We start from the raw sequence: 22,681 nt of genomic DNA, 5'->3' as shown, positions 1-22,681 counted from the left end.
ACTGAAACTGCCAACACCATATGCAGATTCAGGAGGAAATGCATTCCCAAGTTTATTTTCTTTTGCTTGGCTTTTCCACTGTGTGGGCTAAACAGAAATATAAACAGAAATTTAAAGAGTCATTCAGCACAAAAGGATTCTTTTCAGGAATCTTCAAAAAAATGTTTAAGCAAAAGCAAATCATAACTACAATCTAAATGTAGTGTAAACATCTGTTTTCTTTTGCAAAATAGGCTGTTTATGAGCAATTCATCTGCTCACAAACACTGTTTACACTATTTACATAAAGAGTAAAAGATTTTGAAACAGTTAAGATCCTCATAGTTGAGGTATTAAGAATGAAAATATAAGTCTTCAGCTGAAAGTATTCTTTTTAAATCCAGAATATTAGATTTAAAAACTAATCTATCATATGCTCTTAAGAGCACAGAAAAATACCTGAAACAAAAAATTAGAAATGAACACAGAAAGTTGTAATTAGAAAGAGATCAGAATGACACTGATAGGTTACAACATCATTTCTAAATATAACTGAGATAAATTCTGAAGGTATTACTGTGCTGACTATAAGTCTCCACTAGGTATTTTTTTTTTCAGTTACAATCATATATACAAAAGGCACTGTTATTTTGTTAGTTAAAAACATTATTTTCACTCACACTTGTATAGCTCCTGCACTTCTCAAAAAGGGTGAGAAAAAAAAAAGAGGGATCCAATTACAATATAGTTTAAAAAGGAGAAAAAGTGGTTTCTATTCACTTTCAGAGCATGCTGTACCTAGCAAGAATGGAAAGCATGATAACCTAGAAACAGAGGGGAAGTAAGCATTTTCAGAATTACAACATAATTTTTCTCAGCATGTTTTTAATGCCACCAGTATCCAATACTTACCTTCACAGGTGGAGTGACAGGTTTGGGGACTAAGCCTTTATAAACACTTGCGCCATTTCCATTCCTCACTAGCTGTGAATGAAGATTTCCCACTGCTGGGAATCCAGATATACGCAGTTCTTTTGTATTGCCCTTTTTAATGACCAGCATTCTCTGAGACCTAGATTTAGGATTCAAAGGGTACTCTGGAAAAAAGGAAAAAAGATGTGTGCATGTATGTGCATGTGAATACAGTCTTTCTAGTTTCTATTTCATAAGGTACTGGACAGCCCTATGGTCCAGAGCAAACAGGCATAAATCAGAAACATAGTTCACTATTAGTTCCAAAAATAACACACTATACAAACCTTGACAAACACATGTTCTGTTCTATTTTCTACAACCATTATTTGTAAAATATTTCATTTGGCAATGCAGGAACTGCATTTTTTGAAAGTCAAGATATTCTTCAAAGAAGCCAGCTACACAGTTCTACAGAATGCTACACAGCAATTCTAAAATCAAATTGTTGATAGTTACCCAAACTTCAAAAGAGATTCTGGCTTTCATATTCCCCCTAAGGTTTCTAAGTGCTCCACACAGAGGCTCTCTAAACATGAGACAATATATGCACTACTCCAGACCATGGCAATGATCAGTTTCTCTAGTTCCATGCCTCAGATGGGCACAACAGGACATCTGAAGCTTACAACATTTTCATGTTAAATGGAGCACTAATTAAGAGACATATAGTCAGCTGTCATACTACAGAAACTGACATTTAGCACTTTTCTGGAACACCCATTAGAAACACTTTAAGGTTTTCAAAAAGTAAAAAAAATACATGCATTCCACTGCTTTGTTAAGAGCCTTTTCCAAGATTATCACCTCTCCCTGGAAGCCATTTTATCTCACAGGCAGAGTTACTATATCCTCCACTGAAAAAAAACAACCCTTATCTTAAAAGTGTATGTGACTTCAGCTTTGTTTAGCAGGTAGATGTTACAGAACATTTGTCATAACTGTAAGCTTCACTCTCATTAAACTTCATGACAAGACTTTTCATAGTACTTGCACGCTGCCATCACATATACAAATGGTAAAATGGAATCTAATAGAAGCACAGATTTTTAGCAGGTGTTAGAATTGATTGTAACATTCCTCTGTCCTGAATATTGTTTCCTTTAAAAGGGAATAGTAGCAGCCTTAATTCCAGTTTTTCAAGTATAAAACAAGGTTTTCAATAGCAGAGCTTAAAAGCTGTAACAAGCCACTGCATAATAGTAGCTTGCAAGTTGGACTAGATGATCCTTGAAGGTCCCTTCCAAACTAAGCCATTCCCTGATTCTTTGTGGCTAACAGAACTCTTCTTTCCTTTGCTTGTGAAGAGTGGTGTCCAAAGAGCCTGTAAAACATGCCTTCTCTCAAGTTACTACGTATTTTTTTCCAACTTGGTTAGGAAAGAATTTAGTTATCACTTGTCTTTCATTGAAAGATAATGATTTTCAAGTGAAAGCTGCTAAATACACAAATCCAGAAAGCTGTTCAATTGTTTAGGATCCTGCAAAGGTTCATAGCAATTAGGTATTTATATTGAGGGGTTGGCCTAAATCTAACATTATTTAAACATGCAAAACATACTGGAGAAGTATAATTAACAAGAAACAGCAAGTTAAAATACCATTTAAAATCTCAATATTAGCAACAGTTTAAGTAATAGCCTTTATGTTTATTTAAAAATTTTTTTTTTAAATAAAGTGTTCTTATTTTAAGTACATTTATTACTTTAAAACCCCTGCAACCTAAAGCTAACACCTTCTTAAGGGTAAAAAATTGACTACATAGAGCCCATAGAATTGTAAAGTGATAGACAAATGTGATCAAATAGAGATGAGAAAACAATTCCAGACTACAGTTCTGTTCAGTGCCTATCCTCAGGATTGGATTTGATACAAATAATTTATAAACACAAGCAACAACTTAAGGCATTTACTTCCAGAAAGAGACCTTAAATCTCTGCAAGCTAATCTACCCTTCCAGCTTTCCCAGGTTTCTCTCCAAACTCTTCCAACATGTCTAATCACTCAGAAGCATTCTTTTACAAAGCCTTCAACTAAAAATCACATCACTAGTTTAGGTGACCCACCTTCACTGCATTTCTTCTTGAAAATAAAGATAAATGTCAATATAAATTCTTGACACCTTTACAAAAAGATGTATACTTGTTCTAGGAAAGAATCCTAGTTGTAGCTACCTCTACAGACCAACTGATACTCAAATAGAAGAATTACCTCTTTCACAAAAAGATATCTATATTATAAAAATATTAAAGTTTTCTCAATTTCAAACAATACCTCTATAAGTCTTAAAAAAAAAAAAAAGCCTATGTTTCAAATAAAACTACTCCAGATCTCCACCTTTTTGCATTTAAAAACATTAAAAATACTCACCCCATACACCTGCAGCTAAAGATTTAATCTGGTTTTGTTCCTTCTCATATTCAGGGTTTAAAGACGGCTGAAAGAAAGTTTTATCATTGTTAAAAAATAATGTTGAATTCTGGGATGAATGAAATAAAGAATCACGGTAACACTGGCAGTATGACCTCTGCTGACAAAATTGTTTAAATGGAGACAGACTAGACACTTCCCCCTGTGATCCAAACAGGTCAATTCTCACCTCTTCCTCTTCTCCAACCAAACACCTCGAGCAGCAGCCAATAACATTACATGAACTGCCCAGAGAAAGCAAAAAACAATGTATGTTTCTTTGAAGAGGAAGACCACCCTCCCCCTTACATCCTACACTCTAGGTTGAAGCATAGGATCCCAAAAGGCCATTGGCATAAAGATCACTTTGTTACTATTTCAGATTTCCAGTAAGGTAACTGTGTAGGATTTAATACATACACATACCACAGCAAACTGGAACTCAACTGCAGTTTCACCTAAATACACAAGTAATAATACTGATAAAATCTGGATACAAAGTGAGAGACACTAAGTGGAAAAATGAATAACACCCTCTTACCTACGGAAAGGGTAATTGATCCCTTATACGATGATCTGAAATCAGTTAAATCTCATGAAGTAGCTTGTAATGGGCAAAGTGGTAATCGCAGAGAAAATGAAATCTTGTTTATCATAATTACAATTAACTTACAAAATCCTCAGCCTCAAACTGGTTGGGTACTTCTTTGTCTTCCTTTTTGCGGGTTTCATTATCAGGCACACTGATATTGTGGAGTCCTTGCCCTTTTCCACAATGGATAGTGCTGGTACGAGTACGGGAACCTCCGCCATGGTATCCCCCACGATGGTTTATATTTTCTGAACCATTTCGGACTTGTGAACGCCAACCATTCCTCTCTTTTCTCACAAAATGCCCTTAGGTATTTAAATTTTAAAGAAATGCAATTACAAACAATTTTAAAAGAACTTTCTACTTTTGCATAATTGTTAGGCTAGTCAGCAGCTCTATTATTCTGGAGTATGATAGCATAATAAATAAGTTTTCATTGACATAAGCAGCAGGGAAGAATTTACAAAACAGTGCCAGAGAAAGAGGATAGTCAGCCATCATTAAGACAAGTCAACCTCCTTTTTTGCCTGCTCATTTATACACTGTTGGCTAGAACTCAAAGTTCTTACTCTTCTCAAGAGTGAAATACACCTGGAATCACATTACTTTAACCAAGCCTTAGTGCCTACATCCTCTCCCAGAAGATCTGTCTTTCCATTAGCTCTATTTTAGTGCAGAAAAAGAATTTAGCATAGATGAGCTATCACCATCAGATTTCTAACTAGAGTGCTACAAAGCAGTGACATAAACATATTCACAACATTCCATAAATTATACCTCCATTAGGCCGCCCAATATTAGGGTCAAACCCCTCCAAAGAGCTGTGTCTTCTGCGATTTGCCTCATAACGATTCTCTGTCCACGAAAAATTTTCAGAATGTTTCTCAAAATGCAGCGATGACTGTAAAGGAGCAGAAGTGGCAAACTTGAGATCTGCTTCATAACAAAACTGAATCATCAGAGCTGTAACATGCACATTGTTCACAGTACATACAATCTATTTTTTGAGGAACTTTGAATGACAGATAATGCCTTGATAATGCAATGCCTGAACATGTGCATATATGTCATGACATAAGTCCTTGAGGCACTGAGGGCTATGCTTGTGACACAAGGTAAAAACCCTGTCTCTATTTTGTTTTGGCAGCAGAACAAAGCACAAATTACATGTGTTGTAGCAGAGGAAAAAAATAAGAAAAAAGGTAAAAAAGGACAGAAGATCGCAGTTTGAAAGGCATGAAAAGTCTGGCATCTCAATTTGGATTTTCAGAGACTACATATAGAAAGCAAGGTGCCACATTCCACAGAAAGCAAGGTGTCACTTCCACCAGATGCAGCTGTACCCAAAAGAAGCCAAATTAATTAGTTTTTGCATTATAACTTAATATGGCAAATACAGCCAGTTATGACGTACAAACAAAACCTAGAGGCAAAAGTGTACAAATGCACAAAGATACTTGAAATTTTCAGCTTATAAGTAGACATACAAGAAATTTTTTAAAAATTAATCTTTAATGAATCAGTAAGAAGACATTATAAACTCAAACTTTATTTTGAGGAACAGCACTCAGAAATCAAACCATATCCAAACTAGAACTCAAAACTAAAGAGGTTAAATGAAAAAACATCTTGTCTTACACAACTCGTTTTCCTTATAACTTCTGTCTGGCTGTACTTTTTTAACACTCCACCATTTCTTTTACTGCTGCATGTTGAAAATTCAAAAGTAATTTCATTCTGCAGAAGTAATGCTGATCCTTACTGCTGTCCACAGATATCCACCAGTGACAGACAGCAGAGGGCTGATGCAGATGAACTAAAGCCTCTTTCCCTCCCAGCAGACTTACTGTGCTGCACATGTACAACAGATACAGCACATCCCAGGGCCACAAGAGCTACAAGTGCATAAAAGCACTGCTGCATGGAAACATGCTTACTGATGAAAAACTCAACAAGAGTTGGCAGTGCGCACTCACAGCCAGAAAACCAATGAAATCCTCGGCTGCATCAAAAGCAACATGGCCAGCAGCTCAAGGGAGGTGATTCAACCCCTATACTCTGCTCTTGTGAGACCCCACCCTGGAGTACTACATCCAGCAGCTCGCCAAGGACATGAAACTGTTGGAACAAGTACAGAGGAGGCACACAAAGTTGATAAGGGGACTGAAGCACCTCCCTTATGAAGGCTGAGAAAGTTGGGGCTGTTCAGCCTGGAGAAGAGAAGGTTGCATGGAGACCTCATTGTAACGTTCCAATATCTGAAGAGGGCCTACAGGGAAGCTGGAGAGGGACTCTTCGATAGAAACTGTAGTGACAGAACAAGGGCGAATGGCTTCAAACTGAAAAAGAGTAGGTTTAGGTTAGATATTAGGAAGAAATTCTTTGCTGTGAGGATGGTGAGGGATTGAACAGGTTGTCCAGGGAAGTTGTGGATGCCCCATCCCTGGCAGCGTTCAAGATCAGGTTGGATAGGGCTTTGAGCAACCTGGTCTAGTGGAAGGTGTCCCTGCCCATTGCAGAGGGCTTGACCTAGACGACCTTTAAGGTCTCTTCCAACCTAAACCACACTATGATTCCAGGAAGTATCAACTTTGCCACACTCAAAATACCAACTCTGCTGCCTGAAGCTCACTCCCTCTCCTCAGCAACATTCAGGAGAAAAGGTACAACAGTAATGGTAAAAATGAAAGCCCCAACTTTATTTCAACAGTTTACCCAGTAACATCTAATCAAGCTATATTAGTATTAAAAGTACTCCACTGATCAAAGTGAGCAGGAAAAAAAAAAAACCACACAAAAGGAAATCACAGTAATAGGCTTCACCACTTTGGAAAACGTATTGAAGAAAATTATTTCCTTCTTCCCATCTCCCCCACAGAGACAATCACACACACAAAAAAGCATACCCAAATTCTACTGACAATGTTCATGCAGAGCTCAAGATGTTGTTCAAAATTCTCTTCTTAAAATTCAAACTCAAATAAGCAGATATGCTGAAAACTCAAAGCATGTATTTCCAAATGGAACAGAATTCAAATGTAAAAGGACCGCCTGCTCAATCTGAGGCCTGGGAAGTGAATTACTTGACAAACTTGGAGAGAGAAAGAACAGAAAAGAAACTATCAAAATATTTAAATAGTTCAAAAATTATAAAATTAATCTAAATATTTAAGTAAAAAATAAATCCTTAAACAGATTTTGAATAAGCTGCCACAAATTTCAGAAAGTTCCAGATCTGCCAATCACAGATGAAATTTTAGAAGATAGCTTCATGTGAACATTTACATACAACAACAATCTAATATTGCCTTTGGAGTTTAATTTTCATTTTTTCATAGTAATTTCAAAGAACAATCAACATTTTCATAAAGTATAACTGACAGCATTTTACATGTTGTACATGATACAATGAATCTGATGCCTCTAAATTGTGTGCAAAGATCATGCAGTTTGCATTTTCCCCACATGATGGAGGTACCAGGCTAGGAAGCCTCTTGTGGCAGAGATAACAGTAAGCTTTGTAATCAATAGAAAATCTACCGGCAATTTCTGGAAGTTGAGAAATTGTATGACTTGATTCAGCCAGCCAAGAAAAATCAAAAGAAGCAACACAGATTTTTAGAAGTATAAAAAGTCTTACTGCTCAACAAGAAGTGAACTTGCAAAAATGGAGTTTATCTGTCTGCAATTTCATCATACACTCTTTACAGCAATACTTTTCTCAAAAGTTTTGTCCATATCCCAAGATGGTTTCATTATTCACAACACCTTCCAATTTTCACCTGCTCGTCTGCAATTGTGCACCAACACAAATACAGTAGTTCCAGACCTGAATGAAACCTGTTGAGCGATGGGTACCCACCTATCTAGGTGGATTTTGCTCTGTCAGCAAAGAGAGGACAGAAAAGCTTGCTGTTAAGAAACAATCAGCAGCAATACGCAGGATGGATTTCGGTCGAGCTGTAATATGTATGTCACATAAAAAAGCTCCTTCACAATCACAGCTTCCTGGCATTGGGTTTTTACAACACTAGCCTGAAGCTATGTAAGGAAAGAAGTCTCAGGTACCAAGGATTGAGGGGGGAAACCAAGCTTCTGTAGGTGCAATTCCTGAAAGTGCCTCTTCAGGACAATAAAAATTGGTTGAGAAGAGTTCACTTTCTCCTCCTCAAGTTTAAATGTTGTCGATATTATAGGCTCATCCCAGCTCTATTCTGTATGCAGTATGAGACACCCTGCCTTCCTCAACCCATCCTTCTTCTTCATCTCCATTCTTCTTATCTGCTCCTCTCTTCTGCTTTGTTGATATAGAAAATCAATCTATTTTAGGAAATGGAGCAGACAAGGGGCCACAACATTTGAGACATGTCTTATAGAAACCAATGTCAAGACAAGTCCTACTCCGTAAACTAGGAACTGCTACACATCAGATAAGAACAAACATACTTATCAAGTGCTTATTATCCAAATGTGCTGTATATCATGGAATGTTGATCACTGAGAGAGGAGTTAATGCAGGGAAATAAGGCGCATTCCCAACAATGACACATAAATACTACAATAGAGTAAGCATACAGTATGGAATTTCTGGAAGAGAAGGAAGTCTAACTAAACTCCTTTAGGCAAAGAATCATGGAAGACAGGATCCACAATATACACTTGTAATGTAATTTCACACAACTCAAGAGTGAGGTGACAAATACAACCCATAACTCAGCTATATTCTAGTGGCACTGGAGTACTTCTGAAAGTTACTTTTATCCTGCTATATTGACATATAAAGCATGCAGCTAAAGCTCTTCCAGCAGATTCTTGAAATAAGTGACAAAGATTGCCTTGTAATTGTGATACCATAATAAATAAAGCTCCAATTACTTTTCCTATTTACAACACATTAAATTGAAAAAATGCAATCAAAAGAGTTGAAAGCATCAGAAATTACTCAGAATGAAAACAGATGCCATGAACCATCATGGAACAGATAGGCCTGATGTTCCCAGAAAAGCAACTGAGTTGCTAATAAATTATCCTAAACCAAGTATCTAGCTAGGTCAGGGTAGAAGCATATAAACAGAGGAAAAGAAATAAGGACATTCAACAACTTGACAAAAAATGCATGGGTGTTTAGTGCGTGTAGATATACATAAGCAAAGCATTAGGAACACAACTGATGCTGCCAGCTCTCTGTGAATTTAACAACACCATAAGCCTATTGCCATAAATTTATCAAGCCTAAGCATTTTCCATGAACATGAAAGACTGCATGAAACTTCATATAAATACACTAAAGAAAGGCAAACTCATTCTCATAGCTGAAGATACTGCATTCAAAAGATTATAATGAAGACAGGGCTAAAAATAGGGAAAGAGATGAGAGAGTTTTGCATTTGTACAAATTCAGAAAGAGTAGAAAGACAGGCTAGGAAAAAAGAAACACTCCCAGGACAGACGTACTCAAGATTTCCTAGAATATGTACAAATCCTAGCAATTCAGAGGTTGCCATTTCCTGTTTCCAAACTAATTGTCCCATTATATAAAGTAACAGTAGTTCAGATGAAACAACCAGAGTGAAGATGCACAACAGGTTGAAAGGGCTGCACTCCATCAGTAGCAACAAGCATCCCATCATGCAGAGCCATTTCACATCTAAAAAATAATTTTTTTTAATCACTTGGATGACAGAATAACAGTTCTGCAAAATTTATAGGACAAAGAGAAAAGTCAGAAGCAAGAATATCAAGTACATGCCTCTGCCTTGGTACTTCTCGCATGGAATACAGTAATTCATTTTAAACTCCTGACGAAGGCAATCTTAACCCAATCACAGGTCTGACAAGGCCAGGCACGGGCTTCGATCCACAAACTCAGCTGCTTAAGCAAAAAACTCTAAGATACAACTACTTAAATCACAACCACAAAGCTTTCTAGGTATCATCGGTCATCACCCTTTTCATGAAGAGGTTTTTACTGTGATTGAGGTTATGACATTGACTTCCCAAATAACAGGGGTGCCTGTTCAAATGAATAACAGAACATACCTTTGTTGATGATGGTGGAGTAGGAAAATTAAGCCAGGCTGGAGCAAAGTCATGCTGCGCCATTTAGGTCCAGTCTCATTGAATCAACGGAAAAAGGCTTAGCACCTCATGGCAAGTCCCTGCAATCAGAAGAACAAGAAATTACTACTTCCAGATGTTACAAGAGGAGTACATTTCTCATGCTTTTATCTATATTTCCCTTCTGTTTTCCAGTATTATTTTCTCACACAAATCTGGTTTAGAATCTAACTACCCTCATCTCGTTTATAGTATCACATTTGTGCTTTTATTACTAAAGTGTGACACAAATCAAATATACCACAGGAATCATGAAAATACAACTTTAACATTCCTTTATTTCCTCCAATAAACTGGATGAAGTTTCTTTTGTAAGGTCTGACACAGAAAGCTATGGTAAAATTAGCTTGTTACAATGTTTCCTGGTACTATCTAGAATGGCTTTCAGGAGCTATTTCTTCAGCTTCCTAAAAGCTGATTTTTTTTCTTAGTCCCTAAAAGTTTGTCTCAGAGGCCATATTAAAGTTCTTTATTAAAAAACTATATGCTTGGGACAACCACAAAACCCTCATTGTCTCTAGATTCAATGGAAACAGAGTCTACACATGCAGAGTGTCCAGTAAAATCCAGGAAAATTATCCAGTTTGAAAATGGGTAAGAGAAAGTAACGCCTTAAGATTAAAACTCAAGAATGCTTTTTCTACCCTACACTCTTCCCACAGGTAGAAAATGTTTCTTAACAAGCAAGAGAATGTAAGGTAATTTGAACGCTATTACCTGAAGCTAAATGATAGCAAAGACAGGAAAGAAGTGGATGAAACACTGCCTGAATCATGCTCTGCAGCTACTCATTCCAAAATGGTCAATGATTCAAAAATACTTCAAGTACGATACACACTATTAGAAATTCATATGAATTTGGGAAAACACAGTAAGCACCCAAACACTTCTCACAGGGAGATCCAAATAAACGTGAGTGTAAATCTGTTAGTCGGAAAGCACAGATGTAGTGCCACCGTTAAGTTGTTACAGTCCATAAAAAACACACAAGAACGCTGATTCAGGGCAACATAAGAAAAGGGGGTTTTTTTTATTAAATCCCCCTTCCTTTTATATAATTTTCAAAAAAGCAGCAAGCAGGCAGCAAGCAAGTAGCAAGCAAGTAGCAAGCAAGCAACAACATCCTTACTGGCCACTCATCATTACCAATACACTTAGCAGCAATCGTGAGACACCTGGAGGTGCCCAAGGATAAGGCTGTGGTTCTCACATACCAAATCTATGGACTCACAGACCACCCTCGCTCCCCAATTAGCGTGTGTGTAAAACTTCCTTATCTTCAAGGCCACACTCGAAAGTTTCCCAAGTCAATCTCCTCTTCCACGGAGCTAACAGACCCGCTGTTAATCCCTACAATGTACTTCACTTTAATTGATGGCTTCTGTAATGTAAGTGAGAGCTGAGGAGTCTGGTATACAGTAACAGAGTTGCTGTTGCATTCTGGCCTGAACCATGCTATTGCAGATTTCCAGTGACAGACAGGAATGTTCCAGCTTCTAATAGATTTGTAAGACTTTACCTAGTGTTAAACTTCACTTAGTTGAGCTGCTGATTCTTTTTGATGACATGAGCTCATATTTAAGTTTTTAGGTACCTCCAGTATCAGAGTTAAACTCTAAGGTAAGACAGACAATTATCGTCATTAAACAGAGAAGACAAGGTTATAAAGGTATGTCTCACCCAAATACCTCACTATAAATTACTGTGCTAAAGTCATCCAACACTCACTTAGAAACTAACCTCACCAAAAAATCCATAGAAAAATATTCCTGTTACATCAAACTATTGAAAAACAAATGAAGAAAGTTCTAGAGTCAACGAATGTAGTACTTTTGAGACTAGGCCTTCCTTGGTGACCAGGTGGTAATCAAGGAACCAAGGCCACGTTCCCAGTATTCCATATGATTTTTACGTAAGCAAGAGTATAAATAAGAAGAGAGAGGAAGCTCTCGCTCTCTTTCTTCCGGCGGACTGAAGGCAAAGGTAGCTTTGCTGTCGCTCTGCCCAGACGAGGGAGTGAGGCCTGGCGCATCTGGTTAGCCTTGAGAGGCAGAGAGTGCCGGCGGTTGTGTGGTGTGGCTCGCTATCTCTGGGGGGAAGTATTTGCTTTGTATCCCTTTTTATCTCTTTTTCCCTTTTCCCTTTTGGGGGGTTCCCTGTTGGTGTAATAGTATATATAAATCTTCCACTTGAAATTCAGTTCGGTTTGGGTTCTTTTGATTTTCTTTTTCATGATCTTTTCGGTCAGCTGGGAGAGAGCAAGCGGGAGGGGGAAGGTTTTGTCCCTGGGGTCCAGGCACTTGGCTGGGAGCCAAGTCCAACCTGGGGGAAAAGGGAAAAAATGCTTGCTCATTCTCACTCCATAATGCTAAATTAGGGACTGCTACCACCACAATAATTTCCAGATTTCACTCTCCCTCCCTGTGGAGCAATTTCACCAAACAGGCAGACAGGCTGTATGTGGCAGTATTTTCCAACCACTAGTGAAGCCTGAGAGCGCTACAGGCTAAGCACAAAGCAGAACCTCAGCAAACATCTGTCACTCCAGCTTGTATCTCTGTGTAGCACATCAAAAATGGAATACACTACAGTCACATACCAGACTCAGTATGGACAGGGCAACTGCAGAGTCACTACAGACAGAGAAGTGTGTGTTTATTAACTCAGCTTCAGCACTACACCAGGAAGCAGCTGTGCTATCAAAAGTTAGAACGCAAAAGGATAAAGCATGAAGAAAGACCTAGACTTTTTTTTCCCCCATGCCAGGCACCTACAAAATTAGCCCAGACAAAGCTTTAAAATAAATAAAATTAAAATTAATATTAAAACAAACAAAAATATAACCAAATAAAAATAAATAACATTAAAAATAATAAAATAAGAAAGTCTCCAGCTCAAGTTCTGCAGCAATTACAAACTAAGCAGCCTATTTTCATATAGAAGAAATTTATATCATGTTTTCTGCGCTGCTTCTGCTAACAGTGGAACAATAGCAAACTCCTTTAGAAAAGTCTTTAATCTAGCCTTAAACATGTCATAAAAACAAAAGCTACTGAGGTCTGGAATAAACTGGTTATACAAAATGTAATTCACCTGATCACTCCTGCTCGCCCATAAAGATGATCCTTTCCCTAGAATTTCTTCTAGTTTTAATCATATTCATCAAATCTTTCCAGCATTAAAAATCTTCTCGCTCTCTATTTACACAAGACTAAAAATAGCCACATAGCATCTCTGGAAAAGCACAATACTCTTCAGGAGTTGAAAAAGTGACTCCTGTGAAAACTGAGCTCGAGGCAATCTCTGCACAGTCTGTGTCAGTGGACATACGAGCCCACAGACAGGGAGGCAAAAGAAATCATCTTCTGGAATACTGAAAGGGCACAGAGCAGAGCAAGCAGATACAATTAAAGCATTTGCAATTTCAGTTCCATGTTTTTTCTATAAACAGGTCAAAAAAAGAAAAAAATAGACCTAGTTAATAAAAGATAGAATCCTGAAAGGACCATGGAATATAAAATAATATGCATTGACATTTAACTGCTGTGATTTTTTTAAGATTTTCATTAGTCAGTTTAAGTAGCTCTAAACAGAATAAATATATTTAACAGGACATTTGTAATATACTATAAACACTGTAACAATTTCACAACACCTAAGAACCAATTGTAAAAACATGTAACCCTAGCTTTTTTTTTTCCCCAGGTCCACACCCTTCACAGATTATAGAAAGAAACGCTCAACAATGCAGCTCTTTAATTTATGACAAACAGGGCTATGAACTTTAAGCATCACCTTGTAACATCCCTCTGAGGGTAATCTCTCTTAGTCTTGTCCTAACAGTCTGTAGCATTAACAAAAATAAAGTCTCCATCATCATTTTCACCTTCAACAATTCTACATGAGAAACATGAGTATAACAGCTTACTGATTTTAAATTTGGAAAGTACCTTCTGAGAAATTAAAATATAGCATCCAGAGATAATTCTGAAAGACTAATGAACATCTCGTACTTCCCAAAAAGTTCAAAAATCAGCCTCTGCCTGTAGGAAAGATACTGCTGCCCCTCCATCACCTCTGTGGTCCTTTGCTGAACTCACTCCACTAAGTTCCATCTTTTTTTTATTAGAGAGTCTGCAGCCTGTTCTGTGACACAGTCCTCTTCATGAGGCCTCAGCAGGGCTGTACAGGAGCAAACTGAACTCCCTCCACCTGCTGGCAACACTCTTCCCAATGTGGTGTTGGGAGATGCTGGTTTCAACATGAGGATAGTTTGTTGACTCATGGTTGGCTTGCTTTCCAACAGGACCCCAGGTCCTTCTCTGCAGCCGGCATATGCAGCTACTACTCACCAGACACAGGATTTTGCATTTTCCCTTTTCTTCATGAGGATCCTCTGTCCAGTTCTCCAGCCTGTCCAGATTTCTCTGCATGGCAGCACAAACATGAAGTGCATGTGTGTGGGAGTAACATCCTGTTCTCCCCATTTTTTATCAGCTGCAAACTTGCTGGGGGCAAACTCCACCCCGCTGTGCAGGACTTCAGTGAAGATGTTCCATAGTAGGGGTTCCAGCACTGAACCCTGGGGTTCCCAGAAAGAGATGTTTCCAAATGATCTGTGTGCCCTGATCACAGCCCTGAAGTGCTGGGCCTGACCATTCAGCCAGTTTTGGATACACCTCACTTCTCTACCCATACTTGTCAGCTTCTCTATGATGGTATCATGGAAGACAATGTCAAAATCCTTACTGAAGTCAAAATAAACACCATCCATTGCTCTCTGTTCATCTACCAAGACAGTCACCTCGTGTAGAAGGTTATTAGCTTGTTTAAATGTGATTTCCCCATCATAAAGCCATTGTGACTGCTCCCACTCACCCTCCTGTCCTTCACGTATTTGGAAACAAGTTTCCAGGATCAGCTGTTGTACAGTCTTCCCAAGAATAGAAGTGAGGCTGACTGGCCTGCAGTTCCCTAGGTTCTCCTTCTTACCCTTCCTCATGACAGGGTTAACATTAGCTCTCTTGTCATACTCAAGAACACCTTCCAATGACCATGAGACCTCTCAAAGATAACGAGGAATGACCTTGCAATGACATCAGTCAGATCCCTCTGCACTCAGGGAAGCATCCTGTCAAGCCCCATGGACTTAGGAGTTACTTCATTTAAATGATCCCTAACCTGATCCTAACCTGATCCTTTCTATGCTGAGGGTGGAGAAAAAAGCACAGCAGAATTAAGACAAGGATGTGAGATTAGAGACTATCTCCGCCCAATTTTAAGGGCATATTAACTTGTCTAACCAGTATTCAGAGGGCAAAGACAGTCCCACTGGTACTGAACAGTCCGACTTCAGAGAGGTCTCTTCAAGTCTATAAAATAAAAATACTTCCCTAGCTCAAAAATATGTCTTCAGTATTTGAGAGAGGTTTCATTACTGTTGATGAGACATTATTTGGTAACACTTTGTAATAAAAACAACTTTTTTTTTCATAATATGCTAGCATGAAGAAACTGATAAAAGAGTAACATCACTATAATAAGGAAAAGACTGAGCAGTATAATAGTTAAAATAGCAAAAAAAACCTACACACTTTAAAAATTAGATTTACTAGAAGTTTGTGTGCCTTTGGCCTTATTACTAACTACATCCCATTTAAACAGAGCTGACCACAATATTGTAGGAAAAACAGATTTTAAAATAATGTTCAACACTGGGGGAAAAATTCCTGACAGCAGAATTTATCATCAAAAGACAAGGAAAAACAGTTCTGTATTTTCAGCTTCTATAGTCTCATGCTCTGTGGACAGTCTATATCATTTTACAGGAAACAGTTTCCATGGCACTTGTATTTCAGAGATTGTCAGAAGACCATTAAAATAAAAGGCAATATAAACTCAAATAGCTAAGCATACTTGAAGCTTGTGAATGGAACAGCAAATTTAGTGACAGGGAAGAAAAAAAGCTTCAAGCCACAAATTCACAAAGTTAGAAGGCAGATACAAATTTAAATATCCTGATGCTCCCTGAAGACCAGTTTAGAAGTTCAGTCTATTGATTTGAACAGAGAAAACCATGAACAGAATAAAAGCACACAGATATATTCACATTCATGTCTTTCAGGGAAGTCTAAGATTACCATGTATGCATATATAAGTGGCACATTCCTATGATCTTTTACCTAATGCCTCACAGATTATTATTAGATTAAGTCATCATCATCATCATCATCATGGCTAGGCTTCACGAACGAAGATTTGAGAAGGGCTCTACCCACTCTTGCTACAAGCGCGCTGATGTCTAAAAAGGTCAATGCGAGATAGACAAGTCCGGTTGCAGAAGGCACAGCAGAAAGACTCCCCAGGTGATATCAACAAGACGTGATTCTTTCTGTGTTGTCTTTTCTCCTCGAGAGTGATCCCGTGTGTGTTCTCAAAAGCAGCAGCAGCGTTATAGATGGTGTGTCTCCAGGCCTCCCAACTGGAGGCCAGGGTAGACCAATGGTGGTGATCAATATGGTCAAGGCTGAGGGATTGTTTCAGGCAGTCCTTGTATCTCCTCTTCGGGGCTCCTCTCTTGCAGCAGCCAGTGGCAAGTTCCCCATAGAGCACAATCTTAGGGAGGTGGTAGTCCTGCATCATTGGACGTGCCCTGCCCAACGCAGCTGTGTTCTCAGCAGCATGGCCTCAATGCTCGTGACTGCTGCCTGTTCAAGGACAGATGTGTTGGTCACACAGTCAGTCCAGTGGATGTTTAGGATTGTACAGAGGCAGCGCTGATGGAAGCGTTCTAAGAGACGCAAGTGGTGCCAGTAAATGACCCATGATTCAGACCCATATAAAAGAGCAGACAGTACAATGGCTCTGTAAACACTGATCTTTGTACTTTTCTTCAGGTGTTTCTTTTGCAACACTCTTTTATGGAGTTTACCAAAAGCATTGTACGTCTTTGCTAACCTGTTTCTGCATCAATCTTACCATCTGAGGAGATGATGTTTCCCAGGTAATTAAACTGTTGGACTGATCTGAGCGCTGTTTCACCAATGGCAATATGGGAATGATGGGAGATTTCCTGAGGTGCAAGCTGGTATAAAACTTCTGTCTTCTTCAAGCTGACTTCCAGCCCAAAAAGGTCAGCAGCCTCTGTAAAGCAGGATGTTAAACGCTGCAGAGCTACTTCTGCATGGGTGACAAGGGCGGCATCATCAGCGTAAAGCAGCTCACGGACAAGATGATTTAAGGTCTTAGTGTGGGCCTTCAGTCCACTCCCATTGGTACGATATCGAATGTAGACACCGTTTTCTTCATCGAGGTCTGCTGTGACCCTTTGGAGCATCATGCTGAAGAAGACTGTGAATAAAGTTAGTGTGAGAACGCAGCCTTGCTTCACACCATTGGCTATTGGAAAGGGTTCAGAAAGTGTGTCCCCATATCTGACTTGACTGCGCTGGTGCTCATGAAGTGAGATGATCATTTTGAGGAACTTGGGAGGACATCCTAAATGTTCCGAAATCTGCCGCAGACCTTTTCTGCTCACAGTATTGAAAGCCTTGGTAAGATCAACAAAGGTTACATAGAGTCCTTTGTTCTGTTCCCTGCACTTCTCTTGCAGTTGTACAGCACACCATAAACTACATATGGGAACCTTAACTACACACTCATTTGACAATCCACCCTCATCTTGTCATCATAATTTTTAGCATAATTTTTATAAGTGTGGCAAAAGAAGATTGTAAACCATCAGCACACTGAAGTATACTATAGTGTTATGAGAGGAGGAAAAAGGTTACATTCAGCGTCTCAAGTTTGTAGCTACTGCTGCTTTGCTTCCTTGGTAATGACCTCTGCAAGTGTATCAAATTCTTATTTCATCAGAAGGCAAGTGGAGCATATTTCTGAATTTCAGAAGGTCCAACAAGTTAGTCTGTGTGACACTTAGAAAAGACTGACCATCTAACAAGAAGGAAAAAGAGGCACAGAGTTTTCTAGGATTAAAACTGAATGTTTACTACCAAAGACATGCCGAACACCAACTGCACTGCATTTCATCACAACAAAAAGATAAAGGTATTTGCCACAATCATTTTTTTTTCAGAAGCATCATCATCACAGGCAAACTTTTCACTGAAACAGAGCAATTCTAGAATAACTAAGCTACAGAATAAACTTTCCCTTCAGTCCTCCCATCATGGGCCAGCTTCAAATGTTTACTTCAGCTATTTAGCATGAGTCATAAAAAAACTAAGCGTTGGTCTAAATTAGGCAAAGAAACCATGTGCACAAGTCCCAGCCATCAGACTATACACTCTCTCCCTATACAGAAACATTCAGCACTTTTCTCAAACTAAGCAGGCCTTCAAAATAACCTACTGCATCAAAAGTTTTTTCTTCTGCCACAAAACACATCTTCTGTCAAAAAACCCCACTTCCTCAAGTGGTTTGCACCACTGTTATCACTTCCTATGATAACAGATTCTCCTTCTCTGTTACCTCTAGTCAAGATAGCATTAATTTGAAGTTGCCAAGTGTATGCTCTAAACAAAGCTTTTGTTCAAATCCTGTAAGTCTCAATTTTCATTCCCCTTTTAAAGACACATTTTATTAGATATCTTCATTACTACTCTGCAATTCATGTAGTTCTAACAAAGCAAAATAAGCTAATTTCAAGTTATTTTGCTATCCAGAATTTGCATATTCATAAAACGGAAAATAATATTCAAACCTTACAGAAGCTTTGTAAGTTTTTGAAACTAGAGGCATTTCTGGGCCCCTCCGTTCAGTAAGGACATTGAGGTGCTGGAGCAGGTCCAGAGAAGAGCAACCAGACTGGTGAAGGGATTTGAGTAGAAGTTCTGTGAGGAGAGGCTGAGGGAGCTGGGGTTGTTTAGTCTGGAGAAGAGAAGGCTCAGGGGTGACCTCCCAAGTGTAAACATGGCGAAAAGAATAAAAGAATTACCCTAGCAACACACAGAGACGTGGAAAACCAGAGTTAATTACATGAAGCTAAAAAGCGAACTCTGCAAAACTTCCAGAAGGGAAAGAATCTAGATAAAGGTGTCACTCAAAATAGTAAATTGGGGAAGAAGCTCCTGGATTTCAGTGAGAGCCTACTGAAGAGAGATAAAAGTACCTCACAGCACTGAAAGTAGCTTGAAGAAAAGAGACACATCACTTTTCCTATGAGTTAAGAAGTGAACACCTAGACTAATATCACAAGCATAAAATAGACAACAATCAAATGAAATGGCCACTTACACCTGAACTCTCCATTTACCAAATGCTTTCAAACAAAACACATTGATCCAAGCACAGAAATGAGGAAGATCCCTCTTTTCTATTGGTTTCGCTCCTTCACATGTGGCTCACCTTACCAGTCAATTCCCAGCCACACCAAGATCAACACAGAAGAACCACAAGCCATAGCCAGAGATCACAAAACAGCCTCCTATTCATGCTCCACAGTTTCCATGTTTTCAAAACAACAAAACTGAAACAGAAGTTAAAAGGACAAAACAGCAAGACCATCCAAAGCAGAAAAACAAAGCTAGTTCAACTTTTACATACTGACAACATATAGAATACAACTTTAGTGAGCCCAAGAATTTATAAAACTAATGTAAATGCAAGTCCTTCATTTGTGGTCAAAATAACAACCTACAGAAGAAAAAAACACTGTAGTAATCTTTACATACAGTTTCAAATGCTTAACTTCACTTTTTCTTCAAGGTTTTAACAAAAGCAATCTTCCCAACATCTTCGCAGTGCCCTTTCTTTTTTTTTCATTAGTTCACTACTACTAATACTTCAGTATTGTAGAAGCTTTTAAAAATATTTTAAAAGGTGACAACTAAGATAAACATGTCATGTTTACCAGACTCTCTCATTTTAAGGTCTACCCAGTAACACTTTAATTATTTAAAGCTTTATAAATCATCAAGAGAGGGTAGAGGAGAAAGAACTTCAGTAAAATGACCACTGACTTTTGAATTAAGTTGCTCTGTTCATCTTAATTTTCTTTGAGGCAGTGGCAGCTCAGCTGAATGCAAACCTACAAAAAAATTATTATAAACATATTAATTTCAACATTGACATTTTATCCACAGATATACTTAATCACCACAGGAGGAAGGTAACTGCAATACATTTAAAAATAACGTATAAGATTAGCCACTTCATCACTAGATTTTGAATTCTCCCAAGAAGACAGAGTGTTTTTGTAATGCTGTTCTTGCAGACCAGCCATACCCATTCATTTCTATTACAAAATAAGAAAATACACTGAATCCAAATATAAAATATCAACACAGTAAAAAGCTAGTCTGCATAGACAGTAAAATACTTTTAGGTAAAAAATACCTGGCTTTCACAAGTGACAACAGTGGAAAGAAAAAAAAAAAAAAGAGTAAAAAAACCACCTACAGTACCTTGATGCTGCAAAAACATGTAATACAAATGTGAAGACTGAGATATGCAAGCCACCCAGCAGACTTGTTGGGATGTACATAAGAGCTTATTGCTGAGATTACAATATCACCATAAAGGTTAAGTTCCGTATGGATTTAGTCTAGATGTATCTACTTTTTTATCTCCCATAAAAATCCTACCTACACGCTTCTCCTTGCACACATATTCTTCAAATTCATAAAGAAGTATTCCATTAATTATAAAAACCAGCAAGTAAAATCAAACAAGCTCATTTCAAGGCTCTCGGAAACAAACCCCAAACAACAATGTCTAGGCAGTAAACATTACCATTTTAACTGTTCTACTGATAAAAGGTTTATTCAACTGTAAATGGATTTATGAACACTACAAAACTTACCTAATCCAAGAGGACCACACCAGGTGTTAGTACTGCGAGATTTGTATTTTTCCAGTTTGTTCTCCTTGAGATAATATCCCGAGTTCCCGTTGATACTACATTCGTAGCACTCTGACATAGATTTGACCTCACAGAAATCAGCTACCCATCCTTCTTTTTTACAGATCCCACAAGGCTATTTACTAAGTTTGCCAACGGTCTGCTTTAAAAAGCTTTTCTTGTCTCTGACAGCTTCTTCTCTTGTCTATTCCACTTAAATATCATTATAAGAGGCATCAGCTTCAGGTAAAATAAATATACGTTTTACACCACAAACTGGGAAGCCAAAAATCCAAATTTCACATACAAACTGTAGAACATTTCCAGCTTCAGGTAACAGAGGCGTTTGTAAACAACAGCTATCTGGATACCTCCATACTGCTTATTGGCAACAACATTTGTCAGCAAAAATATTACATAAAATACAAAAGAAAAAATTATAAACGTCTATTAGATTCTTCATTTAGAAAATGGGTCTCACTACAAAATGGAAGAAGGTTATGCCAGAAAATCTGAAAAATAAGGTAAGGGGGGGGGAGGAATATCTGCCATGAAACTTTTCAGCAATGCCTACACAGTGACTCAGGCCACGTTTAACCTGCAGCCAGTTAACAAAACTGGTTACACCTATGACTCGGACAGAATGTTGCCTAGAAGAGTACCTAAAAACAAGAAAGCACTTTATTTTGGCAGCTGAAGTATTCAGAACTTGATAAATCTAGTAATGTATCCATGCCACGAGGACAAAAGAATCCCAGGGTGATGTGCTCGGCCCTGACTGACGAAAAAAATCTCACGACTTCTTCAATTCTCTTCTCAGATGCCTACTGATTGTATGAGAAGCCTTTTCAGGACGCAGCACGTACAAATAATCCCGGAACAGTGTCCGGTATTTCTCCCCTTTCCCAGGAAGCAACTGCTGCAGGTCAGCGTGAACCTTTTTTTCTTCTCTATCAGCTGAAGAAAAAGGCTGTAAAACATCCAGGACTCACTCTGTCGTTCAAGCCGCCTATGGTAAAAAGAACCACAATAGGTGTTCCTTTATGAAATCTGGACTGGCGCTAGACAAACACAAAACAAAAATACCCCAGAAACCTGAATCTTAAAACCAAACAGAAAGCTGGATCTTTAAAAGCGAACACGGATGCAGTCAAAGAGCCGAACCCGAGAGCGGAAGCCTCGGTTACACCTCCACTCACATCCCGGAGAGGGCGGCAGGGATGTCTGACGGAGAGCGCAGCCTATCAGAGAAACCCTTCTCCTGCTTCCCGTCCCGAGAGAAAACCGGCAAGGGAGGGATGACGAGGAAGGGAAGGTGGGGTTGGAGGGGGGAAGATAAAAAATAATCCAGAGGGAAAGAAAGGGTCATTTCTCGTTTTATTGGGAAAGGTGAACAGCTGTGCAGAAGGTATCAGGTGGGAAACGCTGACGTGGGCCCGGGACAAGTCCCGGGGGAGCAGCCGGAGTCCCGGCCCGGGGGGCGCGGGAACAGAGCCCCGCTCCCGGAACACGGCCCCTCGCTGCGGCCCCCGCGCCCTCACGGAGCCGCTCCGCTCCCCGCCGGGAGCGCCTCCCCCGCCCTCGCCCAGAGCGGGCCCGGCGGCGCGGCTGGGGAGGGACCGGAGCAAAGCAGGGCGGCTCGGCGGCCGCTGTGCCCGTATCGCGGGGACGTCCCGGGTATCCTGGTGGAATCCGGGGGTTATCCCAGGCGTATCCCGGTGGCTCTCCCGGGGCGCCCCCGGCGGCCGTCGC

At 39.1% G+C, this 22,681-nt stretch overlaps 1 protein-coding gene across 3 annotated transcripts in view; it reads right to left on the bottom strand.

The window, feature by feature from the left end:
* Positions 1-22,240, bottom strand: part of GPBP1 (GC-rich promoter binding protein 1) — a 40,972-nt gene extending 18,732 nt beyond the window's left edge. The window contains exons 1-8 of one of the 3 annotated variants that reach the window (XM_050329142.1): positions 20,891-22,240; positions 20,049-20,116; positions 9,991-10,109; positions 4,729-4,852; positions 4,033-4,256; positions 3,321-3,387; positions 892-1,076; positions 1-87 (exon numbers count right to left, since the gene is read on the bottom strand). The exon at positions 1-87 is cut by the window's left edge and continues 54 nt beyond it. In XM_050329142.1, the coding sequence (XP_050185099.1) occupies positions 1-87; positions 892-1,076; positions 3,321-3,387; positions 4,033-4,256; positions 4,729-4,852; positions 9,991-10,053 (750 nt within the window). In that variant the 5' untranslated portion in view covers positions 10,054-10,109; positions 20,049-20,116; positions 20,891-22,240. Of the gene's footprint in view, positions 88-891; positions 1,077-3,320; positions 3,388-4,032; positions 4,257-4,728; positions 4,877-9,986; positions 10,110-19,434; positions 19,998-20,048; positions 20,117-20,890 lie in introns of those variants that run through there. The other 2 variants (XM_050329143.1, XM_050329144.1) reach the window with 2 other exon arrangements.
* Positions 22,241-22,681: the final 441 nt, after the last annotated feature.

Source organism: Myiozetetes cayanensis, unplaced genomic scaffold (genome assembly GCF_022539395.1).
Source record: "Myiozetetes cayanensis isolate MyiCay16 unplaced genomic scaffold, myiCay2020 scf4, whole genome shotgun sequence".
NCBI lineage: Eukaryota > Metazoa > Chordata > Aves > Passeriformes > Tyrannidae > Myiozetetes > Myiozetetes cayanensis.
This window is presented reverse-complemented; position numbering and strand designations above follow the sequence as displayed.